At 37.7% G+C, this 21,513-nt stretch overlaps 1 protein-coding gene across 1 annotated transcript; it reads right to left on the bottom strand.

The window, feature by feature from the left end:
* Window positions 1-505: 505 nt before the first annotated feature.
* SMPDL3A (sphingomyelin phosphodiesterase acid like 3A) lies at window positions 506-19,654 on the bottom strand. Its single transcript, XM_004614019.2, has 8 exons — window positions 19,148-19,654; window positions 9,892-10,105; window positions 8,677-8,821; window positions 4,796-4,892; window positions 3,698-3,867; window positions 3,030-3,210; window positions 1,705-1,829; window positions 506-1,132 (listed from the first exon to the last, which is right to left on the bottom strand). The coding sequence occupies exons 1-8, from the start codon at window positions 19,236-19,238 to the stop codon at window positions 815-817; spliced, it is 1,341 nt and encodes a 446-aa protein (XP_004614076.1). The 5' UTR covers window positions 19,239-19,654; the 3' UTR covers window positions 506-814.
* Between the last annotated feature and the right edge of the window lie 1,859 nt (window positions 19,655-21,513).

Here is a 21,513-nt window from a genome sequence, read left to right as displayed (position 1 = left end):
GCCAATCCAGGTTCCATTCTGGCATCCTTTATGGTCCCATGAGCCCTACCAGCAGTGATTCCTGAGTGCAGGGCCAGGAGTAAGCCCTGAGCACTGCTAGGTGTGACTCAAACAACAAAATAAAATAAAATAAAATAAAATAAAATAATGCTTAAAGACAGGCAGTTCCTGGACTGAGACGCGCACCAAGAGGGCCTCTGGGACAGGACTATTCTAGGTGGTTTCAAGGCCACATCTTGGAGAAGGGATTTTAAATATTTTAGACATAATATTAGTAGAGTCTGAGTGAAGACAACTAGGCAATTCATGTTCTCTAATGTTCCATAGGTTCAGAGAGACTCCTAAGTATATCCTGGTGTTTCTTAATAAGAGTAGACACTGTAAAGTGTTAATCCATCCTTTACACATGAAATTTAAACACTTTAGAATGAAGGTTGAACATGAGATTTTAATAAAGGCGAGTTAGAAGACTAAAATTAAGAATATTAAAAACAGTTCATCATACTTAGGGAGAAGCAATTTTTTATTATATAAATGACAATCTCAGTAGGAATATAAATTAGGTACATAAACTGATTATAGGATATTTACATCCAAATATTCCAGTAATTTTAAATATATTCAGCAAAATGAAAATTTAGGATATTATGTGTATCTACATCTGGGCAATATAAAAAAATGAACAAAGACAAGAATTGTGCTTGCCCATTCAATAACTCACCAAGGTTTGCATAACAATTCCCACAAACTGGATTCAGCAACAGAACAGTGGCTCAAAGAACTATTGTGTTCTTTGAACACAAATAGTAAAATCCTATGGATTGTGCTTTAAATAATATCGTTTGAGGCAATCTATGTAAGAAGTATGATCAAGATTCATAATTGCACAAATTTGAAGGGCCTTACATATGCCGTTGCAAATTCCACTATCATCATAACTCACAAAAAAGTATCTGTAATACTTCAAAAACTGCTTACTGTCTTGGGTGGCAAATTGTTTAGCTAATCCATACAAACTTTTGGGCTGCAAATCTTCAATGCCATAAGTCTTGGTTAGGACATACTCCAACTTCCAGTTGGCATCTCCCTTTAGATTAGCATCTGTCAAGTTCAAATAATACTGCAACATATCCTGTAGTTAAAACAAAAAAGAGTAACAAAACCAGGTTTATTATTCTTTTGTTCCATTTTTTCCTCCCTGAGGGGATATCTCCCATGCAATGTCTCCATTTTATCTCCCATAAATCAGGTGGGATTTTTTTTTCTTATTTTAGTTTTTTCATTTAATCGTCATGAGATATAAAATTGTTCGTGATTGGGTTTCAGTCATTCAGTGTGCCAACACTCATCCCTTCACCAGTGCACATTTCCTACTGCCAATATCCCCAAATTCCCTCCATGAGCTCCCTGAACCCACACTGCTTTGGCAGACACATCATTTGTTCTCTCTCTCTCTCTCTCTCTCTCTCTCTCTCTCTCTCTCTCTCTCTCTCTCCCCCTCTCTCCCTCCTTTTACCCTCCCTCTTCCATCCCCCTCTTTCTGCCTTTCCTCTTATTCCTCCTAGGCACTGTGGTTTACAATACTATATACCAATATAGATTTTAACATAAAATACAAGTTAGAGCTAAGGAACATTCGTTTAAACTGATGAAAACTACCCAAAAAACATAAATGGGGGTAAATTCTAAAATTGCACAACTTACCAATAATTTGTAATCATGGGGATCATACTGAAATAGCCTGATACCAGGATTATTGGTTTGTTTTTCCAAAACACTCTTTACTGGGGTTATAGCTGGAGCCACAAACAAAGAACTTGTTGGACTTCCTAGACAAAACATGTACAGACAAATAATATTTTAAAACACCAAATCAACTATATTTATAATAAGTAACTTCCAGATTTTACTGCCAAAATGATGTGTGATCATCAATATGTGTTGAACTGAAAAAAGTTTAAAGATATAGCTTTGAAGAAATAAGGAAACTTTTGTTATGAACTAATAGAAAATACTAGGTTAGTTAATGGTATTCTATGTAGGTTACCTAAATATTTGAACAAAACATATAAAAATATATAGGACTGAAATATCTGATGTTTGAAATTCACTTTGAAATACTTCAGTAAAAAAATAATTTAAAAAAGGAATAGGCGAAGAAAATGTGGAAAAACTTAATATGTTGAATATAAATAATAACACATGGAGCTTATCATTCTTTTATGTATTTTTTAAATTTTATAATAAAAATTTCAAATAATTACAAGTATTGCTCAAAACATAAAGCTACTTTGTTTTATACCCTAAAAGATATTCTAATATAAAATTTGATTAAAGTATCATTACCATTTTTACATAATCTATTATAAAGCCACTTTATTGTAAAGTCACAGTTCTCCTTGAAAAAACTATGAGATGATATAAATATTCATACTTACTTAATTCATTCTAGGTGAAAATTATAAATAATATTTAAAGTGTTTCTTTACTGAAATTTTCATTTTTCTCCTGTTTGATTATTAGAAAATAGGAACTTTTGTTTGTTAAGTTTTTCTACCTTTATACATCAATAATATTTAAAAATAGATAATTACTCTTTGGGATGATACTAAAACTTTTCTATTTTTTTTCTTTTAATGCTGAATCAATAGATACTTAAAAGAACTGGATTTGTTTAAATGGCAAACTGTGCTTTACTCTTTAAATTCTGAGAAAAAAAATAAGTAATATTAAAGAAAATTTGAGTAGAGCAGGTAAATGACAACCAATATAATGAAAACTGAGTGAACTAACGCTTTTACGACATAACCAAATGACGGTGACCCTATGGAACAGGAATAAACCCGATTGCATGCTATGTTTTGGACACATGCTAAACAGCCACAGCCACAGCAGGTAGTTTAGGACAGGTAATTCAGTGACATGCTATCACTGACAGGTTCACATTTCATTGAGTGGATAAGTGAAAATAATTCAATATTTATGTCTTTGCTCAGGCAAATAAAGTCAATACAAACAAGTCACATTACCTTTTCCATCTGAAAGAATCATAATACTATCTCTGTGAGTGTGCCCATAAAATTGTCCTGCGATAACATCACTGTATTTTCTAAAAATTTCTATTAATTTTTCATTGTAATATTCTCTCATTGCTGTAGTTCCCTTCGAATAGGGCAGATACCCCACTGGAACATGGGCTATGATGTATACCTGGAGAAAGAAAGACAAGAAGACCTGATAAAAATCCACTTGCACATTCACTATTATTAGTGACATTTAAACACTCAGGGTTAAAAGCATAAGAATTAAAATTTAAAAGTTTAATGTACCATATCTCCTAGTAATAACCATTACAAGAATAGTTGTAAAACTATTAATATTGCTATATATGTTCTTGTCTCATTTGAATGACACTTGATGATATAAAATAAGTACAACATTGATAATATAAAGTAACTATGACAATTTTTTGTATCAGATTCTTTTCAGACCAACAGATATTAATCAGTCCTCAAATAATTCAAAGCAAAGCAATATAAAAAAAAACTATTAATAATAAAAGAACAAATGTAAGTACTTCATGTAAAAATATCTTCAAATTTTACTACATTTATTAATACCTGGCCGCCCTCAGATTGAATAAATCCTCTCACTTCGCCCTGCTTATCCCTTGATGATTTGGCGCTATAAGATCTACCTTCTCCTTATTTTGCTGAGAGATGTTCAATGTATTTTCTAGCCATTCAAATTGATTTGCTGGGTCAGTCTTATTCAGAGTCACAATATTTGGGCCGTAGTACAAATTTGTATTTAGACTGATGATCCTAAGGTTCAAATTAGGATTCACTTTCTGTGAGTAAAAGCCACCTATAAAAACAAATTCAAAACACATTCTGAAAAAATCAGATATGCAGAAGCTGTGAAAATAAATTTTTCATTAAGGTCTACAAGCCAATCAGAAAGGTTGTTTCTTACTATCTCATTTGCGCAGGTATTGGTGTCATTACAGAGGAATCAGATTTTAAAATGAATATTGAATACCTCCTATGGGCCAGCTGCAAAGCAGATTTCTCTATATACTGAAGTAACAACTGTTATATCCAATTAGATTAAAAGATAATTAAATGTTCAGCTGTAGGTGAGAAAGTATTGAATTTCATCAAAGAAAGGTCAATAGTACAACCACTTCCACTTTCATCTGATTGTGGAGTTTAGAATGAGAGCTATTATAAAACATACCTAGAGGAAGGGACACTTGGCTCTTGTCAGAGACTGCGGAGGAAGAACCGTCAGCGAAAGGGCCAGAGAGATGGGACAATGGGATAGTGAGTAAAGTGCTTGCCTTGCGTGTATCTGACCTGGATTTGATTCCTGGAATCATATATGTCCCCCAAGCCAGTTAGGAGTGACCTCTGAGCTCAGAGCCTGGAGTAAGCCCTGAGCAGTCAGGTATGGCAGGTCATACCATTCTAGATTTCACACATGACTGATGGTCTACTGAGAAATGGTGTAGAGGGTCTCCAAAATCGATACGCTCAGGAAATATTAAAGATCTAAGTTCTGGACCCATAGTACAGCATGTAGGACAATTGTTTTTCATGCGGCTGGCCAGGTTTTGATTCCCGGAATTCCATATGGTTTCCTGAGCATCACCAAGAGTAATTCCTGAGTGCAGATCCAGAGGTAACCCCTGAGCACTGTTGGGTGTGCCAAAAAACAAAAGCAAAAAAGATCTAAGCCCTGTAAACATACATTACAATGGAGATAAAATGAGGTTGATAAATCTTTCACATACCTTTCCTGACAGTAGCAAGAGCTTCTTCATCCAACCACGGTTTCCAGAGGTTTGCTACTGCCTCATACACCCTGCTGGTGGCAACAGGCAGCTGATCCTGATCACAAACAAGAAAATCCACCCTTGAAATTTAAAGCTATATATATTCATTATTTTAAACATGACTTGTGCACTCACTACTATGTTAGGAATCTGGAGATGCAAGGATGAATACTAGGTAGACTTAAAAATTCAAGAATTTATAACCTACTTGGGGAGATGGTGAAAAGTAAGACAATGAGCTCGTGCTACCTCAGAGGTGCTGGGAGCATCCAAGCAAAACCTAGACAAGCAGGAGAGCTTTTGAAACAGACCCTGAAGAATGATTACATCAGACTGACAAGAAACAGCATCGGAATATAAACTGTGGTCCAGAAACGAATTCCACAAAGCACTTCCTTTAGCCTGTTGTATAGATTTGGGGATGTACTCACTAAAAAGACACAGAAGAAATGTCTGAGCTTGATCATACAGGGCCGAGTGTAGCATGCCCAGGGAAAGGGGGAAAAGCCTCAGGATGTCAGACTAAAACAGAATCCCTGATATGTTAACATTAGTATAAAAGTTTACTCTTTGAACAAAATCTATAGAGACTTAGAGACACTATGTCAGCATAAATTGTATCATATTTTTACTTATATTATTGGATATCCAATCCAATATCCATATTGGATATGCCAAAAATAGTAACAATAAGTCTCTCAATGAGAGACGTTACTGGTGCCCGCTCAAACAAATCGATGACAGTGATATTATTGGATATGCCCAAAACAGTAACAAGTCTCACAATGGAGACATTACTGGTGCCCACTCGAGCAAATCTATGGCCAATGGGATAACAGTGACAGTGACAGTGGTATGTGAGACTATTACCATTTATTATCTGTGTGTTCTACTTTATCATAGTATGGCAACTTGCCTTTATGATGGCATATGCTCTATAAAAAGAAAACAAGATAAACTTTAAGAAAATGTGGATAATGCAAATTATCAGAGATTATTTATAAAATTAGATTATTAAATTCTTGGTGTTTTTTAAAATAAAAAGTAGAATTAAATACTGGAGAACTTTCCTTAATTCTTTCATTTATTTCTGTGTACTGGTGATATAGACTTTATTCTTACAGAAGTTTCTCTGTTAGTACTAATTTAAGAGCTCATATATTTTTTTAAGATAATGTCTTAATCACAGAAGTTCTTGGGCTGGGGATGTTACTCAGTGTCCTCATATGTGTGAGGTGTCAGGGTTCAAACATACATAAACTCCCAAGCATAAGCATAGTGTATTTTGATGAATTATGGCATAATTCATACTTGATAAAAAATGTAACAATATTCAAGGCAAATAATTCCAAAATAACTTATTTAGCTGGAGCTAATCATCCAAAATATATTTTCAGTGTTTGTCAAGAATTATACAGACTTAGGCCAATCTATCACCTAATTAAAAATTAGTAATCACCAAACACAGTAACAATAAGTCTCTCAATGAGAGACATTGCTGGTGCCTGCTCGAATAAATCGATGAGCGACGGGATGACAGTGACAGTGACAGTGACATTATTGCCATTGTTGTAATGAAAAACTACAAAGTCTTAGCCATTTGTGAAATTTGGGATGAATACCAAGATACTGACAGCTCATATAGAATATTCAAATCACATGAAAATAACTCTAGGTTTTTTCTCTTTAAACTTGAGAAGTAAAAGCATCCCAGAAGCTAGATTATTTATCCAGAAACTGTTGCTTAGTCTCAGTACTAAGTCTGGGTCTTTCCATCACTAGACAGAAAAGTAATGCATAATTATCTATTGCATCATGCTATTGTCTCATCCCTTTTTGGGGCTGTGACACAATCACTGAAGTGATCATGACCAATGAAGTGCAATGAATTGGAAAATCTCCCACCCATTACTTTGGTAGAATAAGTCTTGCCAGTGTAGGAGTAAATAAGGACCCTGGCCCAGACTGCTTCCTTGCGTGGCAAATGGAAGGAATCCCTGTGCTGCCTACACTCATATTACTTCTGATGTAATGGGTGGGGACATGTCTCTGGTTATGTGCTCATGTGGCTATATTTATAACAGATATGAGGAATTTTATGGAGAAATAACACATGCCATTATTTATCTTCTGCTAACACCAAAATTCTCTTAGATATCAATCTCCAGGAGAACTGTTGGACTTTCACATCACATTTAAAATGGGGGTGGAAAATATGGCAGTTTAAAAATAGAAATTTTCAGATAAAAATTCAAACTTGGGGGCTGGAGTAATAGCACAGCGGGAAGGGCATTTGCCTTGCACACGGCCGACCTGTGTTCGATTCTCAGCATCCCATATGGTCCCCTGCGCACCGACAGGAGTGATTCCTGAGTGCTGAGCCAGGAGTAATCCCTGAGCACAGCCGGGTGTGACCCAAAAAGCAAAAAAAAAAAAAAAAAAAAAATTCAAACTTGAAAGAGAAAATGTTAACTATTTAAGGTATAGCTAATAGTTGCACATATAAGAAGACATATTTTAGGTCTTATCTGTAAGAAGTTAGATCTTATCTATATCTTTTAATTTGTAAGATTTTATTTCACCAAGAGAAGACTGAGCTACAAATAAAATAAAACATGTCTCCAGGGGAACTAGGAAAAGTTTATCTAGAGTCACACTCATTGCTGTAATAGCCACTACTTGTCCGATCGAATGATCATGTACCAGGTAGGAAGCTGAGGCCTTTCATATAGTATCACAAATTATCACAAATGAATGATCAGGGACAATAAGTGAATTGCCCATGTTGCTAAAGCCACTAGAAGTAAGATTAAACAGGGATTTGAACTCCTATAACAATAACTTTAAACCTATCTATCTGCTTGTCTCCAAAAGCATTTAAAAACAGTGTGTGTAATTTTTGGCTCCTGAGACGGTTCTTCCCCCAGCCTTTGCTCTGTGTGGTGCAATATATAGATAGCAATAAAAGTTAACCAACAAAAGTTAACCAACAATTGAAAAGCTGACTCACAACGAATCATAGGTTGTTTATCTCAAGGAGTATAGACCAGTGCCAAGAACTCAGGTGAAATTTAAGTCCATCCTTTTTAAAGATCACACTATTCAGGCTAGATCAATGATATAATCAAAGTTTGGCCACCACCCATATTTTTTTATTTACTAATGAAAACATAATATCTGAGATCTTTTGGATCTGCAAAAATTTAAGACTCTTTATTCCTATAACTGACCTTTTAAGCATGTCTGGTATCCAGCCTTTATGCACAGAGTGCTTATTACACTGTCACTCAGGCTAGAAACTGGGGTGTACCAGGGATTAAATTATTACAAACACAGACTGTTGAATCATACTTGACTTGGAACAAATAGATTTGAACATGAACCTCCCTCTTTAGTTCTCAAGATGCATTTTTGTTTTTAATAATATTCTAGCTTACATCAGAGTGTGGATAGTCTTTGTATGCCTAATAGAAATTCTGGAAAATTTAAATTATCAACACTGAATTTTCTTGCTAACACTATCATGGAAATATAAATAAATAATATTATGATTCAAAGGAAGGAAAAATTAAGGTAGAAAATGAAGAAAAACAAGAAAAATCAATAAACTAGTAAATTTACTCCCCTCCACTAGCTTACAGACACAACTTCTGATGAACTAAAGAGTCATTTAAAGAGAATGAAATATTTTTCTGCTTCCAACATAGATGGTATTCAGAGTACATTCTGCTTCCATAAGCCTACATTTATGCCCTACTTTTATCTAATTAACATAATAATTTTGCACTACTGATGGGGAAAATCCTTTAAGGATTTCCTAAAGATAAAATAATATTTACCTGTGGCCAATAGTCATGATTCCCCAGTGCAGGGAAAACCTGGAGCTTTGGAAAAAGATCCTGAATTATTGCTGTCATGTTAGCAATTACAGTAATGACAATGTCTGTTGAGAGTTCATGCACAGGAACATGAGGTGGACTATCCCTTGAAAAGAGACAAAATTGAAGAAAAAATTAGTTTCTCTAAACTAGATTTTTGCAGACGTCTATCAAAAAAAAAAAAGAAAAAGAAAAATCAACCCATCGAGTTAGTTAAAAGAACTCCCACAGACAATCCTAGAGAAAACAAAAGTTGTATTAAACAAAAGATAAACTAGAAATCTCACCCATTTCATGGAAGGCTAAAGATTTATGAGATGAAAAACTGTCACAATTAGAAAACACTGATTCAAGAGCCAAAATAACTTGGACTCAATAGCAGTAATTTATTCATTACTATGTATATGTGGTTAGACAAATTACTTAGGTGCTCAGTGCTTTCACTTTCTCATATACAAAATGAGAATTGTAATATCTTTTATAAAGATTACAATATGTAACTAAACTATAACGGGTAACAGTGATGATTCCAGATACAAGAAATATAGCTTCTTCCCTCTACCACTATGGATGAAATTAGTTACACTAATTTGAGTATAAATTAGTATAGCCTCAATAAGGGAGCAATGGTGCCAGTTAACTTGTGACATCAATTGATAATATTGATGGTAACTAATAATTTAGTACACTGTTTCTAGTTAATCTTTCATTTAGCACAACCTCAGATTTCTCTAGGGTTATCTATGGGAGTTCTTTTAACTAACATGATGGATTGGTTGTTTTTTTTTTTGATAGAAGTCTGCAAAACTCTAATTTACAGAAACTGATAGTGTTAGCAAGAAAATTCAGTGTTGATAGTTAATAATTAATAAATGAATTCTCTTAAATTAATAAAAATTTATGTTCACATGAGTAAACTAATGTGAAAGGACTCTGATATATGTGTTCCCTTTACGGATTTATCTTTTAAGTAACAACTCAGTTCCAGAATCTGTATATTTTTAAAAAATTACCCAAAAATCTAAAATCTTTATCTCTTATAACATTAATTTGAAATACTATATTTTAAGCCAAGATAGGTCTTAAAACATAATGTTCTGATGGAACTCAGAATCCTACTGAAGCTTAGCACACTGTAGATAAATATTGAGCAATAATACTTATATGACCACTTACCCGGTCCAGATCATAAAAGATGCATCTTGTTTTAAATTTTTAATAAACTCAAATGCTGATAAAATAAGTTGATATGGAGAATCACAGAGAACATCTCCAAAAGGTCCAGGGTTAGCAGCTTTTGCTCCTTTGGAAGAAGCACACACTTTTTTGTGGTCATCTGTGAGGTGGTAAGTGGGGTCCAAGTGTAAATCAGTCACATGCCAAAACTGCCCTGTAGATTAGAAAAGAAACACTGATACGCCAATTTCACTTTTGAAATTCCCAAGCAAATATTTAAAGTCATACTAGAGACAGTCGTTCTTCCCTATCAGGAGGACCATCTTAGTAATTTAACAAACAGTTCATGCACTCGAAGGGCTGGAGAGATAACAAAAAGGTCTGAGTTCATGCTTTGCAAACTGGAGGCAGGTTTGATCCACATGGTTTCCCAAGCAGTAATATCAGGATTGACTCTTCCAAGCATCGCTGGGCGTGACTCCCCCAAACAAACTAAGCAATTGTTCAAAACAAAACAAAAATTGCTCATGTGCTCTGAAGTCAAATAAAATTCTTCCCTGTGAGAAGATTAAGATTCCAAGAATAGGAGGGAGAATTTGCTATTTACATGTGTCAGAAGTTGTGAGCTCAGTGCTGACATGACTACCTAACAAAGAGTACAAAACATGAATTTGCATAAAGAATTGTATGGAGACACCCTCTGGGAGAGCAATAGTAATCTCATCTTGTGTCTTACTACCATGCATCCTCCCTCACAAGTCTTTAAGGTTCTTTAAACCTACTTATATTATCTTTATATTAAATTGGTCTAGAAATGTGATATGACTTATCAGGGCTGTAAAGCAAAATGATTGTAGAACCAGAACCAAAAAAATTTCAGAGCTACTAATTACTTATAAAATCTTGCCTTTCAGAATTGTGGAAAGGTAACATAAATCTTTCATCCTAGCTTTAAACCCAAAATATATAGAAATAGAGACTTATGTGTGTTGATTTTATAGGCTATCCCTCTTACAGGAGTATTGTTTCTAGAAGATTTTTAGTCTTAGTAATAAAACAGCAGTTGGGCATTCGCCTTTCACGCGGCCGACTGGAGTTCGATTCCTCCGCCCCTCTCGGAGAGCCCGGCAGGCTACTGAGAGTATCGAGCCCGAGCGGCAGAGCCTGGCAAGCTACCCGTGCGTATTGGATATGCCAAAAACAGTAACAATAAGTCTCTCGATGAGAGATGTTACTGGTGCCCGCTCAAACAAATCGATGAGCAATGGGATGACAGACAGTACAATCATGTCACCTGCAAATATTATATCTATGGAGCTGTTCACATAATTTTTCTTTCTCTGTATAGATACAGAATATTGGTATGGCACATTACATTGATCAACATGTATATATTATGCCATTCTTGCTTCCCTGGGATAAATCTCATTTGATCGTGGTGTCTGATCTTTTTAATGTATTATTTGATTGAGTTCATATTTGTTATGAGGATTTTCTTTTTCACTAACATTGATTAAAAATGATCACCCTACCCAAATCATGATATAGGTTTAATGAAGTCCATAAAAATCTCTATGGCATTTTCTAGGGACCAAATGCTATTAAAATCTATATGTAGTAAAAGAATCTACCAAATAGTCAAAGAAATCTTAGGAATAAAGAAGATGGGGTAAGGGTGGGGGAGTATTTTCCAACATTAAATTATACTATTACACTGATGAGTGAATCTGCAGGATTTGTGACTGAAAACTCCAGGTTCAATCAAACTGGGAATGGGTGACCTACCCCCCTCTCCCCCTACCCCCAGCAGCTTGTCAATCACCCCCACAAGCCGCCCTTGGTGCCATATAATCTCATTAATGGCCATGATCCAGAGACTCAACAATAAATCTCTCAGAAGAGAGCGCAGAACAAGATTCAATAGATATACCTCCAGACCCCATGCCAAGCTGTTTCATTCAGGGTGACCCAAACAGGGGCGGATGAGGTACCTCCCTGCCCCAACAGGGCCAAAAACCTCCAGAACTTAACCACCACAATGCTCATGACGGCTCTCCACAAGCTCAGAAAAGCCTCCCCCACAAGTGAATCTATTTCTGGACATTTCATACTTTATGCCACCAATATGCCAAGAGTAGCACACCACATGTGATGGGATTTAAAGCAGAAGGCAACCAAATTTAGGGGGGAATATATTTATACAGATATGTTACTAACCTCTTAGTGGCTCCTGGGTGGAATATAACAATCTTCACATACTTTCCTCTAATAAATCTTTTTCAGATCATTTTTAGTGCATTATCCATGCATAACAAGCAATACAAAATAAATTACTTTGGTTCTGCTTTGGGGGCTGGGTTTGTGGTTTGGGATGGAAACATCTGAAATATGGTGGTGGAAGGTGTAATGGTGGTGAGATTGGTGTTCAAATATTAAATTTAATCAAATATTGTGGAAAACTTTATAAAAATAAAATAATTTTTAAAATAAATAAATAAATTTGGGGCCGGAGCAATAGCACAGTGGGTAGGGCATTTGCCTTGCACGCGGCCAACCCGGGTTCAATTCCCAGCATCCCATATCGTCCCCTGAGCACTGCCAGGAGTAATTCCTGAGTACAGAGCCAGGAATAACTCCTGAGCACCACAGGGTGTAACCCAAAATGCAAATAAATAAATAAATAAATATTAAGCTATAGCAATAAAACCTGGAGTAAAGGTAGATTCTCAGGACAGTGGAACAGAATTGAAAGTCCAAAGACAGACCTCCCAATATACAGAAGCTAATGTTCAACAGAGGGACATAGGTGTTGAACTGGAGCAAAACCTCTGTGACAGAGCGGGGTGGGGTGGGGGAGATGGGACTAGGGGGTGGGAGGGATACTGGGTTCATTGGTGGCGGAGAATGGACACTGGTGGAGGGATGGGTTCTCGAACACTGTATGAGGGAAATACAAACACGAAAATGTGTAAATCTGTAACTGCACCCTCTTGGTGACTCACTAATAAATAAATAAATAAATAAATAAATAAATAAATAAATAAATAAATTTTTAAAAAAACCTCTGCAACATTTGGGGGAACTAGTTAGTCACATGCCAAAAACATCCCTTTCTCACACTATACTAAAAAGAATAATCCAAAATGAGTAAAAGAGTGTGATAGTAAATGTAAGTCTAAATTACATTGAGGAAAATATAAGCAGAACTTTTTATGGAGTTGGATCTAGAGACCCCAATGCCAATGGTTATTTTGTTTTGTTTGGTTTTGCTTTTGCTTTTGGTGTCACACCCAGCAATGCTCAGGGGTTACTCCTGGTTCTGCACTCAGGAATTACTCCTGGAGGTGCTTGAGGGTCCATATGGAAAGCCAGGGATACAACCTGGGCTGGCCGCATACAAGGCAAACACAATACCAGCTGGACCATAGAATGCCAATGGTTAAACAAACAGAAATATAAATAAACAAAAGATAATGCACCAAATTAATATACTTCTGCACTGCAAAAGCAATTATAACTAAAATTCAAATGACACCCCGTGTACTGGGAGAAAATATTTGCTCACCACATCTAGCAAAGTATACTGACATGCATGACATAGAAAAACACTTGCAAAACTTAATAACAAAAAGCAAAGTTCCCCCGAAATGAAAAGAGCTGAATACTTGCTCAAAGATATACAGATATCCAATAAGTATAAAAAATTATATTTTTATAATTTTATAAAAATTATGAATAAAAACTCTATCACTTATTATCAGGAATATGCAAATTTGAACAACAATGAGATATCACCTAATACCAGTGAGACTGGCACATATCAGAAAGAGTAGAAACAACAAGTTTTGATAGGGATATGGATGTGGAAGAATTTGAACCCTCATCCATTGCTAACAGGAATGACATCTGATATAGCATTTATGGAAAATATTATGGAAAAAAATGTAAGAATCCTCAAAAAAATAAGAATTGAGCTTCCATATTATCTAGCAATTTTAATTTTTAGCATTAATTTCAAGAGTTTAAATATGATAATTTGAAAAAGATATTTGCATACTTATGCTTATTTCAGCACTAGTCACAATAGTCTATAAATAGCCTAGAAATAACCCAATTGCCCAAGAACAAGTGAGTGGACAAAAAAACTACTATATATATATATATATATGTAGGCATATATATATATGTATATCCCCAATAGAACACTACCCAGCTATAAGAAATGGTAATATCATACAACTTGCTGGTATATGGATATAAGTTCCTTAATATTGTGTGAATAAGTCAGAGGAGATAAACAAATATAGAATGGCAATTCTTCATGGTCTCCCTTCATAATCTCTTTATAGTGAAATATGAAGAAATACAAAAAAATAAATAATAATGAACAATGGCAACAAATTTTGAGAGCTGAACTACAAAACTGAGTATACCAAGAAGATAGGGTTTATCAGATGAGACCTGAAACATAAGTGGAGAAATACTGACACTCTGGTGATGGGTGTGGTGTTAAAGCATTGTATGTCTAAATTAATAATCGTGTTGTAACTAGCAATGCCTAAATAAAAATTGGGATGAAAAGAAATTGCTAAGGGTGTTTAATGGCACTTAATATAGTTAATTTTCTACCAGTTTCATAAAACATTAATAATATTAAAGAGGGGCTGGAGTGATAGCACAGCGGGTAGGGCGTTTGCCTTGCACGCAGCCGACCCGGGTTCGATTCCCAGCATCCCATATGGTCCCCGGAGCACCGCCAGGGGTGATTCCTGAGTGCAGAGCCAGGAGTAACCCCTGAGCATCGTCGGGTGTGACCCAAAAAGCAAAATAATAATAATAATAATAATAATAATAATAATAATAATAATAATATTTAAAGAAAAACATGTGTTAAAGAGCATATTTTCATTGATTGGGATTTCAATAGTAAATTAGAACCCATTTGTTCACTTCCCTGTTTGAAAGAGATTTGTTCACCAAAAGAAATCTTAGTACAAATATTTCCTTAAGTATCTTACTTATTAAGCATTCACTATGCATAAAGCATTCTGAAGGAAATTAAAAAATACTATGTCCTTTCATTCTGATAATTTTCTGAAACAGAAGTCATGTTCAATTTATACTTGAAACACAAATACTACATAAAATAGGAAATTTGCTATTAACATTTAATAAGGGGTAACTAAATTCTAAATCCCCATTTTGAAAGTTCATTAGAATTTCTTATACATAATTTACAAATATCTTTATTTTCCTGCCTTTCTAATGCAATGAATAAGTTATGTTACAATACTTTCACAATGAATTTTAAACTCTTTCTGATCATGACTGCTACTTGAGAAACACAACACCTATTATGTCAGAAGCATGGAATAAATAGAATTTAAACATTCTCTATACAATGATTATCAAAGCTAAGTATTAAATGAGCAAATATTTCAATAAAATCTAAAGTCAGGATAGCAATATAAATAATTATTATAGTTAAACTGTTATCATGGAAATAGTGATTTAAGTCAGTTGCTTATGAAGTTGTTATACTCTTTTAACATGCTTAAATTCACAGATAAGGAGTGAGAAACAAAAGATCTACAAGAAGAAATACAAGAATCAACTTTATGATCAATTACTTGGCATTTACTTATCACCCAAAACATTTGCTAAATTATTTATTTCATCTTTTAACAGATGAAATTGCTAAACAAATTGTTAAACAAATGAAACAAATCTATTTCCAATTTAGACAAACTTTATCCAGTACATAAAAGGGAAAAGGCAATAACTCAATCATCCTAGAGACTGCCCTTCCTTAAGGTAGAAATATATAGTGACTCTCATTTTATGTAAGCATATGTTTTATTAATTGTAAAGTTTCAATGAACAGAACAGTATAGTTTTATGGGTTATGAGTGGAGAAATAGACTGACTTTGAATCCAAGTTTCATTTACTAATCTAGCTGTGTGATCTTGGCATTTGTAAAAAAATGAAAAGAATAATAGTGCCAACTGCATGAGAGCTAAGAAAATAAATAAAACTATTAAGTTTTATTTTAAACTATTAAAATAAAACTATTTAAAGCTATGTTATCAAAAAAGAAAAAAATGGCTAAAGAGAGGGCTCAAAGGACTGGGACGCAGGTTTTGCATATGAGAGGCCAAAGTTAGGTAGATTCCTGCCATTGCCATCTGCAAGAGCCTCTGAGCATTGCCTACAGGTTCTCTCTGGTCCAGAAAAAAAAGAGGTATCCAGTATCTAATAAGCCCAATATTTGTATTTTGCATGCCCAAGTTTCTTTGAACTTCCTCATGTCTAATGAACTCTTAAAACTCATGTAGTACTTACTGTAAGGTTACTACTGGTTTTCTAAATGCTTTGCATATATTGACTCATCATTATTTCCACTTTGCAGATAAGGAACTACAGCACATGAGGAGGGTAAAAATCCAAGTCACAGATGTTATATGCAAGAGAAGTAAGATACAATTTTGAGAGATCTGACTCCAAATCTCTCTTAACCCATGTACACACTGCCTCTGTTGTGAGTGTTTACATTGAAATGTCCTTCCAGTTGCATTTTTGATTTACGTAAAATAGATCATGACAACATCCATATGAGATACTTGATGACTAAAGGTTTGTCAATTATGAATATATTAAATATTATTGTAAAGCTACACTGGAAAAAACATTAACATATTTCCCTCTGATGTAATCTAGTACCTAGATTTATCTATTCCCAGCATCTAGAATGTGTCTGCCCTAAAGCAGGCCCTCAACAAGCATTTAATTAGGTATAAGCATAATTCAGCATCTCCTCAAGAATGCACGGCAACAAAGTACTGAAAGTTGAGCTGGGCCAGCTCTCCAGACTACCGTCCAGTGATCTTTTCCTACCCTGCATTGTAAGACAGGTAAAAGAGTCAGGGTGGCTAATTATCTTCAAGCCTGTCTTTAAATAGAAGCCAAGAACAGAGCTCTGACAGGTTCTTAACCTGGCATTTATGAATAATGAATAGCTGAGAACCTATCTCCTGCCTCCTATGAAAGTATATACAAATATGAAAGCATATGAAAGGATACACAAATGCTGGAGAAGGGGGTGAGTAGGGGCAAGGAGTATACTCAAGGCCATGGACTTGGCCAATATCAGAGCTCACACTCTAAACCAGATTCTCTGGTTTGCAATCTGAAGAGTTCCTTTCATTACACAACACGTTGTTGTCCTGTAACTAATGTTCAAAAAAAATTTTTTTTCCACACTAAAGTGCTCAGATAAATTGAAAAATAATTTCTCTAAAAATGGTAGATTGTATCCTACAGAGTCCAGTAAATTATAAATCAAACGTCAGGACATAGATGTCGTTCAGGCATTTTCTTTGTTTACAATGTCAATTCCTACCAAATACTTCAGTTTGTCTTGATCTAGGTAGGAAACAAAAATGGTTAGGGCCCATCACATCCAGGTGAAACCTCCAGCCATCGTGCTATAGTTTCATCACCAGGACATCAAGGAATGGAGAGCAAAGACTGTGAATTTACATGCATACACACAACAGACGCAAGTGGGTGCGAGTCATGGTTGATACTGGAAAGAAGGTGGAGCTTTGCGAGCAAGTTGAGGGGGAGGGGGGAATAGATCCCATGGTGTGGAAACCATATAGCAGAGTGAGCACTTCAGTGGGCCTTTGAAGCTGTTACCACACTCCCTTTCTCTTCGCCCTTTCTCTTCCCTTGAATGACTCAACCTGACACTTCCTCACATCTTCAGCAATACTTACCTCCAGCTTCCTACACCTACAGCTTGGAGCTGTGAAGTAGAAGTTCAATGGGAACCTTATAACTCTAAGGTGCGTTTCCTTGCTTAATCTCAGGGAAAGTTGGGACAAGCGCCTCAAGTCCTAAACAGCCACGTAATTAACAAACACATTTCAGGACTTGATCAAAGTAGAAACCAGCATCCCTAACTATTTGAGACCAACATCTTGTTCTGATGGACGGTTGGAAAACCATATTTAAAGCTCATGCTTTAGACTGCCTGACAGCTGAGTCATAAGAACTTGGCCTGCAAAGAGGAGGGTTTTGTTTTTTTTTTCCCTCCAAAGTATTTCTGAAGTCCTGTGAGATCTTGCACACCAGCGGCAGACAGAGAGTTTCAACACAAGAACTGGGTCACTGAGTTTCAGAGACACCTATGCCTCAAACCACAAAACAGCACTTCACCTACTTAATACTTCCCTTCTAAATAACAGTAATAGAAGTCAGGAGGGTGAAGAGATACCTTGAACTTTTTAAACAAAGCTCAGACAGCATCAGACCGTCTCTCACTCAACACTTAGAAGGGACCGAGGTTCTCAGATTCTAATATCAGAACGTTTTTAAACAGATTGTTCGTTCGAATCCGTCTTTCGAACTCAACTGGGCTGTGACGTTGCGTTTCTATCAGTCTTGGGCACTGCTGTCCTGCATACTTCAAGAGCACTAACTGTGGCACTGAAAAAGTGTTTGGAATGAAAATAATTCAATGCGGGGCGTCAGGACAGCAGGTAGGATGCATGAGCACCAGTTGTGCCCCCCCCCCAAACAAAACTAAAACAAATCTAATCCCACCCTCAGGGATCCAGGTAAAGAAAAATGAAATCTCATGTTTTTAAAGTAGATACAGGCTGACCCGGGGGGGTGGGGGTGGGGAGGGGTGAGCAACAGTACTCTAGCTAGAGGGAATTGGAAAAGGCCACCGAAGTCGCTGAGCAGGACAGGAGTTACTCCAGTGCCACTGAAATCGACACCCCCTGGGAGTGAAGCGGCCGCTCGGCTGCGCCCCTGCGACTCTGGGCGGAGTTAGGAACCGCTGGGAGTGCCAGTCTTCCAACTCCCGGGCTCTTTCCTTCCTTTGAGACTGGCGGGTTTTTCCTTCCTTCCTTCCGCTGGAAGCCAAAGACCAGGAGACGCAAAACGTGTAAACAAAGGCTCGGATGGCTGAACGGAGCGCACCCAGTGCAGGGGGCGCTGGATCCAGCCAACGCGCGGCCTCCGGGCCGGGTGGACAGCAGGGCGCTGGCGTCCCTCCGTTGCTTTTGCCCTTGACCCTCCCGATGCCCAGCTGCCAACGTGGGCGCTCGGCGCGTCCCGGCTGGACTCGCCCGCACCGTGGCAACCCGACTTTGCGCGCGCTTGCACCCTCGTCTCCCCCCCCCTCCCCACCCTCCCCCCACCCCGGGCAGCCCCCTGCTAGGGACGGGGTCGCCGATCACTCACCCACCGCCGCCGCGGGACTCTGGACGCCAAGGCAAGGGGGGCCGTGCCAGGCGACCAGCAGGCAGCAGACGAGCGCGCTCAGCAGCGCCATCGCGGCCCGTGGCCAAAGGGCTCAGGCGGACGGCTGGGTGTCCGGCGGTTCCACTCTGGCCGTCGGGCCTGGGGGGTGGGGAGGAGACACGGGGAAAAAAAAATGCAGTGTAGACGCCCAGAGGTCACGTGGGAACGCAGATTCCGTCGCGAGTCGCTTTGCCAAAGCGGCAGCAGCTGTCTGCCGATGATCTGTCCCTCAGTCTCGCAGCACGGATGACGAGTTGGGAAGGAACGTGCCTGGGCTCACTGGCGCCCGTCGCCCTCCCCAGGTGCCACCTGATTATAAAGTGTCCTTAAAGCGTCCTGCTTGGGACGAGGGCAGCAGAGAGTTGAGAAAGCGCGGTGGATCGCGAGTCTGACCCCCGATGCCAGCACCACTGAGTTAGTCTCGTTAGAAATGCAGTGCGCCTGGCCCCACCCCGCACCACTGAATCACCGCCTGTGCGAGTGCGTGCGGCACCGTCATTTAGTGTTTTATACGTCCTCCAGAAGTTGCCCGAGTGAGGATTTTGTTTGAAAACCACAGCGATCAAAGACATTCGCCTGATGTTGACTGCGGCCTCTGAACTGCGCTCTCTTGCACTACAAAGAGGCACGAAAAGTCGTTAAGTAGAGCCCCTTGATTTGACGCTTTGACGGAATTTATCAAGAGATCTACTTTGTCATATAGAAGCGAATATCCCCAAACTGCTAGTCTCTGTATTGCCTCTTAGGAAGAGGCAATACAGCCACTTTAAGAGATGAGGGGCTGGAGCAAATAGCACAACGGGTAGGGCGTTTGCCTTGCACGCGGCCTACCCGAGTTCGATTCCCAGCGTCCCATATGGTCCCCTGAGCACCGCCAGGGGTAATTCCTGAGTGCAGAGCCAGGAGTAACCCCTGTGCAACGCCGGGTGTGACCCAAAAAGCAAAAATAAATAAATAAATAAAAATAAAAAATAAAGGAGATGAATGTCATTTAAATGGGTGGGGCCTAGAATTCCTCTGGAGAAGAAGGCACCCTCCAGAGTTGTTAATCTCATAAAATATATACGGTAAGGTATATTTATTTCCCACCAGAGAGAACCTGATTTTGTATTGTGTGACGTCTGCTGGGCAGCATTATGGTGAGAGGAGCTTTGAAATGGATTCTCTCTAATGCCCTGCCAGAGCAGTTCAGGTCCTGCCTGGGCTTGAGGATGATTGCAAAGCCTTTCTGTAAAATTCACATGCCTCCCAAACAGGGACAAAATGGTCTTTGTTGTTCCTCAGCCCACCATCTCACGTCTGAAGCAAAATGGAGGAAGGAAAAAAAATGAGGGAACAGTTTTAAGGACATCAGAACTTGCGTGGTTCCAGTCTGAAGAGTCAGAAAGACCAGAGGAAAAATTTAAAATTATAAAATTTGCAGCAATCTTTCTGCCTATTTTCAAAAAAACTAGACATTAAAGTGGTTATAAAATAGTTCTTCTAAGATAGGCATATGTATGTCGTATGTCAATTCCTAGGAAATGCTTGCAAACCTAAAACAATAACATGGAAATCAGTGAGTAGGAACTTAACCCTCCCTTTCTAATTCCTCTTTTATTTTTCTTTCTGTTTATTCGTTTGGGTGGGGGGACCACACCTAGGAGTGCTCAAGGCTATCTCCTGGCTTTCTGCTCCAGGGACCGACCATATGCAGATACTGCAGATGAAGCTTGAGTAAGTCACTTGTAAAGCAAGTGTCCTCACCCACTATAATCTTCCTCAGGCCCTCCTTTGCTTTCCTTTATACACCATAGAGAACACAGTTCCTGAATAATGTGTAGCTCAACCTTGGGCATCTATTTTTAAGATCTATATTCTTGGCCTATTGGTCAATCTGTCTTTTGAGGGTGACAATCATTCTTTTTTCTGTTTACTATGGGCTGGAGCGATAGCACAGCAGCGTTTGCTTTGCACACGGCCAACCCGGGTTCGATTCCTTTGTCCCTCTCGGAGAGCACAGCAAACTACAGAGAGTACCCCAACTAAACGCCAGAGCCTGCCAAGCTACCTGTGGTGTATTCGATATGCCAAAAACAGTAACAAGAAGTCTCACACTGGAGACATTACTGGTGCCCGCTCAAGCAACGGGATGACAGTGACAGTGATACAGTGATTCTGTTTACTATGTTTGTTTTTAAGAGTGCCTGGATCTTTAGGGATAGGGAAGGCACAGAAAAGTTAGTACATTGGCAGATTACTCTTTGAGATAGTATAAGAATTGAAGAAAAATACTTTGCAATTATCCAAATTATGTTAATGATCTT

This window comes from Sorex araneus, chromosome 4 (assembly GCF_027595985.1).
Source record: "Sorex araneus isolate mSorAra2 chromosome 4, mSorAra2.pri, whole genome shotgun sequence".
In the NCBI taxonomy this organism is placed as follows: domain Eukaryota; kingdom Metazoa; phylum Chordata; class Mammalia; order Eulipotyphla; family Soricidae; genus Sorex; species Sorex araneus.
This window is presented reverse-complemented; position numbering and strand designations above follow the sequence as displayed.

Excerpts from the sequence above, each read along its gene's own strand:
- SMPDL3A (XM_004614019.2), bottom strand. The coding sequence starts at position 19,238 with ATGGCGCTGCTGAGCGCGCTCGTCTGCTGCCTGCTGGTCGCCTGGCAC. Across the intron at positions 10,106-19,147 it reads GAGTCCCGCGGCGGCGGTGG|GGCAGTTTTGGCATGTGACT; the intron begins GTGAGTGATCGG and ends TCTAATCTACAG. Across the intron at positions 1,133-1,704 it reads CCCATGATTACAAATTATTG|GATATGTTGCAGTATTATTT; the intron begins GTAAGTTGTGCA and ends TTTTAACTACAG.